Source organism: Zootoca vivipara, chromosome 5 (assembly GCF_965207765.1).
Source record: "Zootoca vivipara chromosome 5, rZooViv2.hap1.1, whole genome shotgun sequence".
Lineage (NCBI taxonomy): Eukaryota > Metazoa > Chordata > Lepidosauria > Squamata > Lacertidae > Zootoca > Zootoca vivipara.
Genome location: NC_142588.1, coordinates 23,730,534 through 23,744,504, shown reverse-complemented (window position 1 = coordinate 23,744,504; position 13,971 = coordinate 23,730,534). Strand labels below are relative to the sequence as shown.

Below are 13,971 nucleotides of genomic sequence, written 5' to 3'. Positions count from 1 at the left end.
GAATAGTCTCTGTGTTTGGTATTGTTTTAATATTTGCTTGTTTATTTAGATGTGTACATGTTTATATATTCATAACATATAATAATATAATATATTATATTAATTATATGTTATATATCGTAATGACTTTAACTGAAATCTCATGTTACGCAAGTGCTTTTGGGGGAAAAACACGTCAGCATGCTCCTCACTATCGAAATCTGAATATATATTTCAGGGTGTTTTGACAGTTTTTCACATAACACCTCTACTTAAGAAGCCTCACTGCTCTCGGTAAAGTATAGAATTGATTTTTCTTTCCTGCTCCCATCCAGGCTGGTGCATGGCCTTGCCCTGCCTTTGTTGGATGTCTTTTTGGCCCTTCATATTGTAGTCTAATCCTTGCATTGCAGTCCCATTTGTTGTGAGAGTGCACTCATAGGCTGTAACTGTGGGCACCATGATAAACCATTGTTTATCATGATGGGGGAAAACCTGCAGCAAACCTTGGGGTCAAAGGCTTCTCCTTTCCCACTCCACCTTGGAGTGCAGCCACGAGGAGGAATTTGGAAGCTTTCACTTCTGTTTTTGATTAACCACAGTTTAGGATTACATTTACCCCCCAAACTGCGGTTAGCCTTAACTGTGGTTTGAAACAAGCTTCATAACCCATTATTTGACATTTACTTCTTTCACAGAAACCATAGTTACGATTAATCACAGTTTGTCAGATTCTGATGAGATAACAAGCTATGGTTAATTTTTAAAAAATGAAAACGACAGCTTCCAAGCTACTCCTTATGAACACACCAGAGAGTGACAGGGATCACGTAACCCCAAGGCTAGCTGTGGCTCATTCCTGTCACAATAAACAATGGTTTATTGTGATGTCTGAACGCAGCCATAGTAATTCATTTTCAGATCATTTGGTTATGCATCCCAGTCACTTATGAACTTCATCTTTATATGGTGGCTGCTGCTACATTTTACTGAAACTTTTAATATTGTGAAGACACTGCCTTGCTTATAAGCTATCTGTGCAAGCCTTTTTGGTTCTGTCTTTCCCAGCACTGAAATGTGTGCATGAATGCTGTTTGCATTTATTAATGGGGAAAGCTGTGCCTCAGTTAACTCATTTGTAAAAGCAGATTTTCTCCATCATAAACAATATAATGGAGTTGACAGATAGTTGGTCTGGCTTTTTTTTCAGAGCTATGCTGATCAAATACTTAAGCTTCATTAGGCATATCCACCCTACAGCTCCCCCCAAAGCATGCTGGGAACGGTATCTTGGCAAGGGTGCTAAGAATTCTCTGCTGGAGATCCTTAGTCATTTCCTTGCCCCAAAGAACTATATTTCCCTGGTAAGAGGGAACAACTGTTAAATAATAGGGGATAGATATTGTAATGGTGGTTTTGGCTTAGGCTAAATTATGTAGGAGAGCGGCCATAGATCAGTGGTGTAAAACATCATTTGCATGTCGAAAGTCAAGCCCTGGCATTCCCACTAAAGGGAACCCAGGCAACGGTGTTATATGCTTTATTCTGTATACATACATTGCTGTCTACCACCCCAACATATTGCAGTATATAAATACTTTTATGAATATAGAAACATAGGAAGCTGCCACATACCAGGCCAGGTCATTTGTTGATGTAGCTCTGTGCTATCATCACTGGCTGTTTGCAGCTTACCAGAGTTTCAGGTAGGAGTCTTTTCCAGCCCTACCTGGTGACACCAGGGATTATCCGGGGACCTTTTGAATATGAAGCATGTGCTCTGCTACTGACCTATGGATGTTCCCTGGGACAAATCCTTACTTTTGTAAGGTAGAGCAGGCAGCACTGGGACATGACTGACCAACGTTAATTTTATCCCTGGGCCACTGAGAAATTTACATGTTTACTGCAGCAGGCAGCCAAACTGTGAGGAGGAGATGTGCATGTCCAGAAATGTAGGGGACTGCAGCTAATCTGATTGCAAGTTTTTAGGGGTTGCATGTTTTACTGCAGCAAACACCAACCAGAAGCTGCTGCACCCCCTGTGTTGTTCTTTGTGCCTCTGAGTCAGAGAAGCTGCAGGTGGGATTTCCACCTCCTCACCCCAAGTATTTGGCCATAATAATAGGCCATACGTGGAAAAAGGAGGAAATGTGCAGAGTTGCACTAAGCCTTTCTCTTTAGCAGTTGCACAATGAGATAAATATTAACAGTGAAGAGGGTGTTTGCTCCAGAATAGGTAATAGGGCTGGTTCCAGAGTAGGCGATACAGCCCCCATGACCCCTCCCTTTCTTTCTATAGAACTCTCATTCCTACCAAAGGAAGAATTGCATTCCATGATGTAACAAGACAAGTTGTTTAAAAGCAAGCAGTCTGATGCACCATTGCACAGTACAACCTGGTTGCATCATTGAGGCTTCTGGTTACGGATTTGGTTGTCCTTGTTGCAAAATTTGGATTTGAAATCCGTTGGGGTTGGCAATAATTAATCTCCATCAGTACTGAAAGCGCAGTGTACCTTGCCTTACTAGAAATACAAATACTGAAGGTCAGGTGATACTGTACACAGCATAAAATAACATTAGAGTGCTGGAGTCAGCTGAGTCAAGTGTCCCTGCAATCTTAAGGTTATGTATGGAATAGTTTTCTGTGTCAAACTATTGTGCAGCCTGATTCTATGTGTGTTTACTGAAAATGCCATTGAGTTCTATGAGACTTCAAGTGAATGTGCAAAAGGACTGGGGCTTTAGTACCATTGACAGCACAAAACAACTTCCGATATTTCAGTCTTGTGCTGTTTTGACCTGATAAATTTATAGTCCAGATTTCCTCAACTGAAATGCTTGGCCCCTTGAGGAGAGTGGTTCATGTGGGGTGGGGGGAATGAGAAGTTAGCTGATACCAACACCATTTAAATGACATTTATACCACTTTAACAGTCATATAGCTTCCCTCAAAGAATTATAATTATGGGGACTGTAGTTGACCACTCAAAGAACTACAATTCCCAGCACCCTTAACAATGTGTTTTAAATATAATTTGTGGATGTGACTTGTGTCTCCTTGACCCTTCTACAGCAGCACGAATTTATTTATAATTATGAGGATGGAAACATCTCTGTACTGCAGGGATAACTTAAGATTTCAGGTTACAGGTAGGTAGCCGTGTTGGTCTGGGTCGAAGTAAAATAAAAAAGTTCCTTCAGTAGCACCTTAAAGACCAACTAAGTTTTTATTTTGGTATGAGCTTTCGTGTGCATGCACACTTCTTCAGATACAGTCTGAAGAAGTGTGCATGCACACGAAAGCTCATACCAAAATAAAAACTTAGTTGGTCTTTAAGGTGCTACTGAAGGAATTTTTTTATTTTAAGATTTCAGGCCTAAGTAGGCAGCACATTACAAATGTCTGGTGAATTTCACGTGGGTGGCGCTGTGGGTTAAAACACAGAGCCTAGGGCTTGCTGATCAGAAGGTCGGCGGTTCGAATCCCCGCGACGGGGTGAACTCCCGTTGCTCAGTCCCTAGCAGTTCGAAAGCATGTCAAAGTGCTCTGGCGGGAAGGTAAACAGCGTTTCCATGCGCTGCTCTGGTTCGCCAGAAGTGGCTTAGTCATGCTGGCCACATGACCCGGAAGCTGTATGCCGGCTCCCTCGGCCAATAAAGCGAGATGAGCACCGCAACCCCAGAGTCATCCACGACTGGACCTAATGGTCAGGCGTGGGGAGGAGACACCAAGCAGGTGAGAACTTGAAACTTAAAAGGTTTGAGTTACACTCATATGAATTAAGCTGTCATATACTCATGGCAAATATAAAATGCTTGAAATGCAAGCAACTGATGGCAAATGTTAGCATAGGTTAAGCTCCAAGTAAGTGTTGCAGTTTCTTCCAACCAGTGGCGAACGGTGCTGCTTGGCTGCCCAGGGCGGTACATACACAGTCCGCCCTGGTGCGTGCGTCGTGACGTCACGGCCTGACGCATGTCTCGTGATGTCATGATGCACACGCCAGAACAGACTGTGCATGTCCACACATGTGCAGTCCGTCCGTGGTGGCGGCTGGAGGAGGTGAGGGGCAGGCGGTGCTGCCCCACGCACTGCCCCCACCAGACTGGAGCCAGGGGCGACCCGCCCCCCCCCCGCCCCGACCCGCCCCGCCCTTGCTACGCACCTGCTTCCAACTGTGTTTCTACAAACTTTGGGATAGTTTTAGTGAGGTGCCCAGAGAAGATCTGACTCTGAAGTAGCCTCCCAAAAGCATAAGGGAAATGAATGTGTTTGCAACAAACTCTTACATTAAAGCCCTCTGCTCTATGGGTTTGCAGTCCTTTATATAACACACACATGCACCTGTCTACTATTAAACATAGATGTACAGCACTATCTGCATTGCATTCTAATGCAGATTATTTTTAGGTATTGCTAAGAAGTGCTAGAATAGATAGAGCTGCTGAGTCCTCTGTGAAATGAGGAGAGCAGCAGTATGAAACAGGTAGATCATTAATGATTTAGAAGGCAAATGTTGATATTCATACAGGTCTCACTCTGTTAATTGCCCAAATGTGGAGGCACAACAAATTGGTGCTAAATTAAAGTTTAATAGAAATTAATTGGAATTGAATGGTTTGCATTTTTTAGTTTTTTATTGGCTCACCATTGTTGCTGTTACTTGCGTTTGCAGGAATCTTGTAAGAGCATTTCCCCTTTCTAGCACTGTTGTACTTGATGCTTTACCTATTAAGTTTTTGCACTTTCTATCCATGACTGAGAATTATGAACTGATCCCTTAATTTCCTTAATTATTTTGGTCCCTGTTTCAGAAAAAGTGTTCAATCTTATGTTTTGTGGTTGGTGTGTGTGTGTGTGTGTGTGTGCATGCTTATATTGCCTGGAACACAACCCTAATTATTACATACCTACACACACACACACTATAATTACCATATCACTTGCCTCTAAAGATCTCATCCTTCTCTGTCTTATGTAGCACAGTTCTTTTTTGCAATAGCTATTTTTATTTAAAAGCTTCAGTGTGCAAAAATGTTAACAGCGCATCTGCATAATTCCACCTTTTTGTCAGTGTTTATTTCTACACATTGAAGAAGTGATTGGCCTTGGTGAACTTAGCACTGGGTAAAAACAAAATTAAAAATCAATAAATCTCAAAAATAAAATAAAATCATAGTCTATAACAGGCACCCCCAAACTCGGCCCTCCAGATGTTTTGGAACTACAATTCCCATCATCCCTGACCACTGGTCCTGTTAGCTAGGGATGATGGGAGTTGTAGTCCCAAAACATCTGGAGGGCCGAGTTTGGGGGTGCCTGGCATTCAGTGCACTGGGGCTGACTGTTGCCAGCTTAAAGAAACTTCATTTTTTTTCCCAGCTTGAGGAAGCTAAGGGCACATCTTGTAAATATGCACATATGCAAGTGTTGTTGTTTTTAAAGTGCAAACCTAAATATGTATGAATGAGACAAAAAATGTTGGAAATGCAGGCATCATACAGGTATCCTCAATAGAGAGCCAGATACTTCCCTGTTGCATTTACACTTGGTGGCAAACTTGGTATTTTTACTATATTCTGTGTAAAATGGTCCAATCTGAGAGGCACTCTTGACTAATCTCTGTGTCATGTTACCTTACATGTTCCTATTGAGAGATGGCTAGACAGCCACCTAACTTTTCTCTACAAATTAGAGTTTGTCATGTTGTGATGGAAGCAAAATGGCAGCCCATTTCCATCTGTAGTTGCTGTTGTAGAATTTTGCTATGGCTCTCTTATTCACTGAAGATGACACCTGTCAGGGATTAAGGAGGGTTCTCTGGTGTCTTGGGGGTTGTGGAAGAAAGTAGGATTTTAACAAATAATTTGCATGAGTATGGAGTGTACTAGGAAACTGGTTTTGAGACACCTACTGTAAAGGAAATGCTGTGCATTGAATATGGGGTGGTTTTTTGTTTTACTTTTACTTTTTATACACAGAGGATGAGATTTAATTTTCATTTAAGACAATGAATGTTTATTCCAGGTCGGATGTTGTTGTCCTGTGTTTTTCCATTGCTAACCCTAACTCCCTGAATCATGTGAAAACCATGTGGTATCAAGAAATCAAGCATTTCTGTCCTCGCACACCTGTTATTCTGGTTGGTTGCCAACTGGATCTTCGATATGCTGATCTGGAAGCTGTAAACCGAGCCAGAAGGCCATTAGCAAGGTAAAGTTGGCTTCAATATTCAGTAGGAGAAATCCATGTTCCCAATTGACAATATTTGTATGCATCTCAGCTTCTGGGGAGTATGTAGTCTTCTACATCCCAAATCAGGAGTGGCTCACCTTTTTATTATAAAGGCCCATTGGCTAATGGCTAGAGCCAGTCAAGAACCAGAGTAAGTGGTGGGTGGAGCCATCATCAAAAGGGGGCAGTGCTTGCAGGATTGCATAACTCTGGACCAGATCACCTGAAAGGCCGAATTCCCCTTCATTGCCCAGTAAGGGCATTAATATCACCAAGTGGATAGTCTTTACCACACAGCCTGGTGATTATCAGCTTATGGCAGTGATGGCCAAACTTGGCCCTCCAGCTGTTTTGGGACTACAATTCCGTCATCCCTGACCACTGGTCCTGTTTGCTAGGGATGATGGGTGTTGTAGTCCAAAAACAGCTGGAGGGCCAGGTTTGGCCATCACTGGCTTATGGTGACATGAAGATAGTCTTTTCCACTTGTAGGAGCAGTGTTGTGGAATGCACTTCCTGCTGAAATAGAAATCTGTACTGGAATTCCACCAACTATTCCATTGACCAAAGTCTCCTCTTTTATTTGCTATGGGATTGTTTTATTATTATTTTTAATTATGTACTTTTAGCAGTGTTGTGCAATTGGTTTTTATGTTTCATAAAGTGCTTTAAAACTATCAGGGAATTAAGTGATATATGTTGTTGTGCTACTACTACCCATGCCTAGGTATATTTCAACGAGATATGGAAGTCATATCCAGCTCTCATGTGCTACTTTTTGTTTGTTTGTTTGTTTGTTTACTTCACAGGCCTATCAAAAGGGGAGACATCTTGCCACCAGAAAGAGGCAGAGAGGTTGCCAAGGAGCTTGGGATACCATATTATGAAACCAGTGTATTTGACCAGTTTGGCATCAAGGATGTGTTTGATAATGCCATTAGAGCTGCCCTGATCTCCAGGAGACATCTACAGTTCTGGAAATCGCATTTGAAGAAAGTTCAGAAGCCTTTGCTTCAAGCTCCATTTCTACCTCCAAAGGCACCTCCTCCGGTTATCAAAATCCCAGAGTGTCCCATTACCAGTATCAATGAAGCCGGAAACTTATTGGACAATCCATTGTGTGCAGATGTCATGTTTATCCTCCAGGAAGATACTCACATTTTTGCTCACAAGATCTACCTAGCTACCTCCTCTTCAAAGTTTTATGACCTTTTTTTAATGGAATGTGAAGAAACCCCAGACTTACCTGAAACTCCTTGCAATAAAGAAAGGGCCAGTAGAAGCTTTATGGCCAGAAAATGCAGCTTTGAAACAGATGATAGTAGTGAGATGGCAACCTTAAAATCTTCCAATGCCAAACTCACGTCATTAGCAGATGGTAGTAACCCTTTAACAAGGTTAGAGCTTGAAGCAGGGGAAGCCAGTTGCCTGAAGCAAGCACCAACATTTTTGGGCAAAGGCTTCGCTAGCATGCATAGAGAAATGCAAGTCAACCCTGTTTCAAAGAGGACTTGTGCTGTAACAGTGGTCAAGATAGATGCTTCGATTCAGCCTGGGCCTTTTAAAACTGTTCTGCAGTTTTTGTACACAGGGCAGCTGGATGAAAACGAGAAGGATCTCACCAGGGTAGCTCAGATTGCTGAGATATTGGAAGTGTTTGACCTGCGGATGATGGTGGAAAACATTACGAATAAGGAAGCCTTCATGAACCAGGAAATTACAAAGGCTTTCCATGTCAGAAAAGCTAACAGGATAAAAGAATGCCTCTCTAAAGAAACATTTTCTGGTGAGAATACATGAATACATCCTCATTATCCCTTTGAATTAATCCACAAAAGTCATTCAATCAATAGTTCCATATATAAAGCAATATATAACACTCAAGTGGGAGTCATTGGTCCAGTTCCAACATCATAAAGCCTACCAGGGACAGCAGTTAAAGCCAAATCTATCAAATCTGCACTTTCTGAAACAATATGCAAACTAAAACAAAGCTGTCCTTCAAAATTCAAACTTCTCCAGATATTAGTGAAACTAAGGTGCAAAAATGCATTATATTGGGGATAATTGCATGCAAAAAAAATGCACATTGGTCATAACTGCATATAGAATTATGTTATTTGTGGGATTTGTGGTAAAATGCTGGTGAATTTTCACCCCTAGCTCTGTGGTACAGGCCCATGTAGCATGCAACATATGAGCTGTTTCCTGGTAGGTATTTGTGTGAGCATGTCAGCTTAAAAAAAATGCTTCCACTGCATTGATGTAAATCATTGCCAGGAAGTATACTGGCTGATATGTTAACTTCCTCCATGTGGTTGGGGCTACAGGTCCATGCTATGTGGAGGATTACAGAGTGTCTGAACCAGAGGCCATTGTGGTACAACAGGAAGTAATTAGAAGTGAATCTTGGAAGTCCATACACATGATAGATGGCCTTGTGCAAGTGTCTGTCAGCTGCAGTTCTGTGCCTGTTAAATGATAATATTAATGACCCCTGAGATGGAGTGAAATAACGGTTGTAGGCGCCAGATTCAGCTAGCCCATTCCACTAAAAGAAGGCAGTGCAAGGACTCCCACTAGTGCAGGCATAGGCAAACTCTGCCCTCCAGATGTTTTGGGACTACAACTCCCACCATCCCTAGCTAACAGGACCAGTGGTCAGGGATGATGGGAGTTGTAGACCCAAACATCTGGAGGGCTGAGTTTGTCTATGCCTGCCACTAGTGCAACAGGGCTCCCCCCTCCCAATCTCAAGGTGTGGTTCTTAAACCAGTTTAATTTAATGTAGACAAAACCATTAGTCTGCACAAGAAAAATTATAAATAATTAGAGGTCCACAGCAAAGATTTGGCTGGCTAGTTCAAATCAATATGAACCTGTGTCTAGGAATTAAAGTTGCATATGTACATCCTGTTTCATCCTTATGCAGGCAGACTGATTTATTAATATTTTTCTCTATAGCCGATTCCTAAGAACTAACATAACCAGTAATCAAGAACCTAAGAAGCCGCCTTACACTGAGTCAAAGCATTACTCTATTTATATCAGAAACTGTGTGCACTGACTGGCAGGAGCTCTCCAGTGTTTCAGAGAGGGATCTTTGGTCAGCCCTAAGTGGGAATGTTCGGGATCTTGGAAAGAATGTGTGCCACCAACCACTGAGCTATGCTCCTTAATTCTGAGACATGCATCCTCTTGGGTGAATTGCATGAAGTGTACAATGGAGAATTGTCAGGTGCTGAGTGCTGCCTGTATTCACACAAGCAAACGAATTGTGTCCGAGTGGACGAGTTTAAACGGCTTCCATTTGTGTATATGAAGCCTTCAGTGGCCAGACTTCCAAAAAGTGAAGGGTGCAAAGCTGTTCCTCCCCTGCAGGCCCAGGTTGTAATGGTCATCTGTGTCTCACTTAGAAATAAGTGTGCCCTTTTGGATGCATTTGCAGTAATATCCGTGAGCTGTGTAACACCCTCCTCCAGTTTCTGTAACGCCCTCCTCCAGTTGTTGTATTTGGCTCCAAGCACTTCCCACCATAGGTTATGGTTCTGTTTCTCTGATCCCATTGGCAGATGTGACATTTAAGCTGGAAGATGGAAACATTAATGCTCACAAGCCACTTCTGATCTGTAGCTGTGAATGGATGTCTGCAATGTTTGGAGGATCGTTCATTGAAAGCTCGAACACTGAGGTACTTGTTCTCTTTGGTGTGTAACCTCAATAATGTGCCATAAGCTTTACCCTTTGGGTTGATAAATTGTGGTGGTTTAAACTAAGGGGACATTTTGCTGGCGTTTGTCATCACTAGCCCAGGGAGCATTTTCAAAATGTTTTAGGTTCTAAGTGACTCCTTTCTCAAGCAATTTCACCTGAATCAGTTGTTACAGAAATTTCTCTCTCTCTCGTTTCCTAAATTTGAATTTTAAAGTAAATTAAATGTTGGTGTCCCTGTACTGTTGTTGTGTATAAGAGGATCACTTTAGATGAACTTCGGCCACAAGAACCAGAAGAACAGGGAAACTCTTCAAGCCACTTTTCTGGGGGTCGCAGGTAGAAGTGCCCTGGATGAAATTTGGCCTCCTGAGCTTCCTGATTTTTAACCCTTTTGTGGCAATAGGATTTTCCAGCAGGCCTTCTCTGGAGAATAGGAGTCTTGCCTCTCCTTCCCTGACTCTGTTATCAAAGCAGACATTCTGAAAGTCTCAATTGCTAGGCAGTGCATTATATCTTCAAATGGAATCATTGTGACATCTTGGACGGGTTCTAAATCTAGGCTACAAAATAAATGCACGTTGTATCATTCATGAAAATCACACCTAAATGACAGCTTTTTCTCTGCCAAGTACACACCCGCGAGGGCCTGATCTTATTGGAAACATAATTAAATATCAAGCAAACTGCTTCATTTGAGAGGAGGGTCTCTTTCCATCCATATGTTAATCCCATCCCTTCTGGGTTATTTAGGTATTTGTATATCACCTTTCAATGTCGTTCGCATCATAAAACAAATTAAAATAATAATATATAAATTCAACAGTGTAGGTAAGTAACAATTGTCAAAAAACCAGCAGTGATTTTTTTTTAAAAAAAGCAGTAATAGAATTATACTATAAAGCCCAGCGCAGTCTCAAATTAATTTACTTTTCCGTGTATAAGACTAGGGTTTTGTTTTTTTTTACTAAAAAATAATGTTAAAAAGGGGGCAATATCCCCCCATTTTCTTAATTTTGAGTTCCCAAAATAGGGGGTGTCTTATACACGGGTGTGTGTGTTATACATGGAAAAATACGGTACTTAAAAGTAGATGTAAACAACCAGATGCCCAGAGGCCATTAAAAAAAACAATCAATGAAAGAGCCAAGTTTACTTCCTGTGAGAGGAAGCTCCGTAATGATGGGGCCACCACTGAGAAGCCTTACATCCAGCAACCTAGCGGACCTTGCTGGCAGGCTGGCAAGCAGGCCTATCTTAAGAATCAGGCTGGCTCAGATGAGTGCAGATGGTCCTTCAAATAACCTAGCTGCAAGCTATTTAGGGCTTGAAACAAAACTTGAAACTGTGCTCAAAGGAGCACTGATAACCAGTGTTGTTGGCATATGTCTGTCTCAAGAGACAATGGAGTGCGCCTCCGGAGGTGAAGTCAAACAACTGCTTTAGCAGCATTGAAGTGACCTCCTCAAGGGCAGGTTCTGGGCTGCCCACATGATACCCTTTCTTCTCCCAAAGATATCCCACAAGGCAGCAGAGGTTTAGGGTCAGTTTTCCTTCTCCTAGATGGGCTGCCTTCCCAGAGTGGCAAGCCCCATCTGCCCCTTGCTTCCCTCTATAGCAGGCATCCCCAAACTTCGGCCCTCCAGATGTTTTGGACTACAATTCCCATCTTCCCTGACCACTGGTCCTGTTAGCTAGGGATCATGGGAGTTGTAGGCCAAAACATCTGGATGTCCTCAGTTTGGGGGTGCCTGCTCCATAGCTTGGGCATAAACGGCCACTGCAACTGCAAGCTGGGATAACTCGATCAGTAGAGCAACAGACTCTTAATTCTCAGGGTCATAGGTTCAAGACCCACCCTTGGCAAAAAAATAAAATCCTTCATTGCAGTTGGTTGGACTAGATGACTCTTGTGGTCCCTTCCAGCTCTACAGATTCTATGATTCTGTGCTACAGAGCAAATGCCGCAAAGCAATTTTATGTTAAAATTGCCTTCGGTATGGCGCTGGCCAGACCTTAACCAGAATTCTAAATAAAAACCTAACACAGTCTTAAATGATTTTTTTTTTTTAAGAAGATGCTCGAGACACCTCCATTCTTAAAGCGAAGAATACTCATTATCTACATTGCTATGAAGTATCAGCTGAAATGCTAAAGTGCTAGTGGCAATATGGAAAGAGACTATCGGTTTTGTGTCATATTTATGCTTTTAAATAAGAAGGGCAGCTCAGCTCATCCCAGTCTGATTAGTTTTTGTCTCATGCTTGGGACAGCTTCCTAATTATTTACCACATTTTAACTATACCAGCTTTGCTTTCTGCTTGAATATTGAGGGAGGCATCCACATCAAGGGAAAATAATATCCCTTAGCATTGCTGTGGCTTAGCTTTATTTCTCTTTCTCTTCTTTTTTCTTTTTTGTATTTAATATTCTGGAAGTCTGTGTTCTACTTTAAATTTTTTCTCATTACTCTTAAAACAGCAGTAAGCATAATTCCCTCCCCAGAGGCACTCTCAGCAGGTGGCTCATTAAAAATACATACCTTGATTTTTTAGTAAGCAGCTCTCCTGCAACAAGAACATATATTCATTTTCTACAATCTGCTTCCTAATTATAAACCCTAATAGCTCGTGTTCTTCTTGGTAACCTTAAAATATTAATTGCAAAGACTTGGATTTCTGAAGCACATAAAGCACCGCAACTGAGATCTTTAAGTTCAAAAGTACAAACGCAGCCATGGAAATGTACGGGGAAGTAGTTGGTTCCAAGATGTGTATTGCACGTAGATACTGAGGCAATTTGACATAAATATAATGAGCTACTTCTAATTTATTTATTGTTTTGAAATTCTGCAGGGAGAACAGGTTATTTGCAGCAATAACTCATGCATTCACACTTAGTCCTTGCAACAGACACCGACGAAAATATCTCCAGTTTTCAAATTTAATCCACCTAAATCTAAGCTACTGTGAGAGATGGTGGGTCTTTGCCCTCCCCTAGTGGCAGCTAGAAACTACGCTTGTCTTTTTAGAACAGTGGATTCCAAACATTATTATTTTTTTGCAACTGAGCTTGAATGGATTCTGCATTTATTTAACATCATATTAGCTAAATTTCCCTGGAGGAAAACAAGGTGATGGTTGTTGCACTTTTTGCAACAGTTGTTTTCGCTAGCCAACCCCCAAGAACAGCTCCTGCTCAAAATGCCTCTGGAACACCTGTGGGTTGCTTTCATAGGTATTTTGTGTGACTTTCGAGATTTGCTAGTATTAGTTTGCCTCCTGTTCAGTGCCTACCTGTTAGCTCCACTCCCTGTCAAGAAATCCATGGGCTTCCATTTGGCAGCAATGCCTCCAGCGTTTACTTTAAGGTGAGTTTCCCTGAGGCGCACTGAATATAGTTGCACTTAACTGAGGGTGTCCAAAGCGGGAAGGTGAGCTCCACCCTAACTTTTAATGTTCCTAGAGCTGGCTCTGGGGACTCGGTTATACAGCGTCAAATAAAACGTTTAACTGTGTTTAAGTGCAATATACAATGTGACACTAGATGGCGATGGTGAGCCTTATGGAAAATTCAATGCCTTTTTTTAAAAAAAAACTTTAAAAAGGAATTTTCTGGACGGTTTTTCTATGTGTGTAGATTTTACCCAGGTTTGAGGGTGCTCTTGGCAAAGTACCTTATTTGGACCTCCTTCCATCCATGTGGATTGGCCCGTTTGAGATTCATGGAGAACTTATTTCATACTGTGGCACAGTTGTGGGCTTTTCTTGCCCTGATTTTTGTTTCGTTTTTCGTTGTAGGAGATGGCAAAGCTTCCGAGAGCCATGTCCCCCCCCCCCGGTCACCCATCATCCCCTCACCCCCGCAACCCCCACTTTGATGCAGTGTCAGTGCACTGTGTGGAAAACACAATGGTGGCCACTAAAGCGAAATCTTCCAGGGTGATAGCTTTGAAGAGTCAAGTTTCCGTGAGGTGTACCCTGTTGGTGCCATGACAGGAACCCAAGGTTGCTGCTTGCTAACACTAGATCTGCATGTGC

The 13,971-nt window shown here is 42.0% G+C and overlaps 1 protein-coding gene across 3 annotated transcripts in view; it reads left to right on the top strand.

The window, feature by feature from the left end:
• RHOBTB1 (Rho related BTB domain containing 1) overlaps positions 1-13,971 on the top strand; it is a 58,837-nt gene that overhangs the window by 33,122 nt on the left and 11,744 nt on the right. For all 3 annotated transcript variants that reach the window (XM_035138075.3, XM_035138072.3, XM_035138076.3), the window contains 3 exons: positions 6,014-6,199; positions 7,030-8,006; positions 9,793-9,911. In XM_035138075.3, the coding sequence (XP_034993966.1) occupies positions 6,014-6,199; positions 7,030-8,006; positions 9,793-9,911 (1,282 nt within the window). The remainder of the gene's footprint in view (positions 1-6,013; positions 6,200-7,029; positions 8,007-9,792; positions 9,912-13,971) is intronic.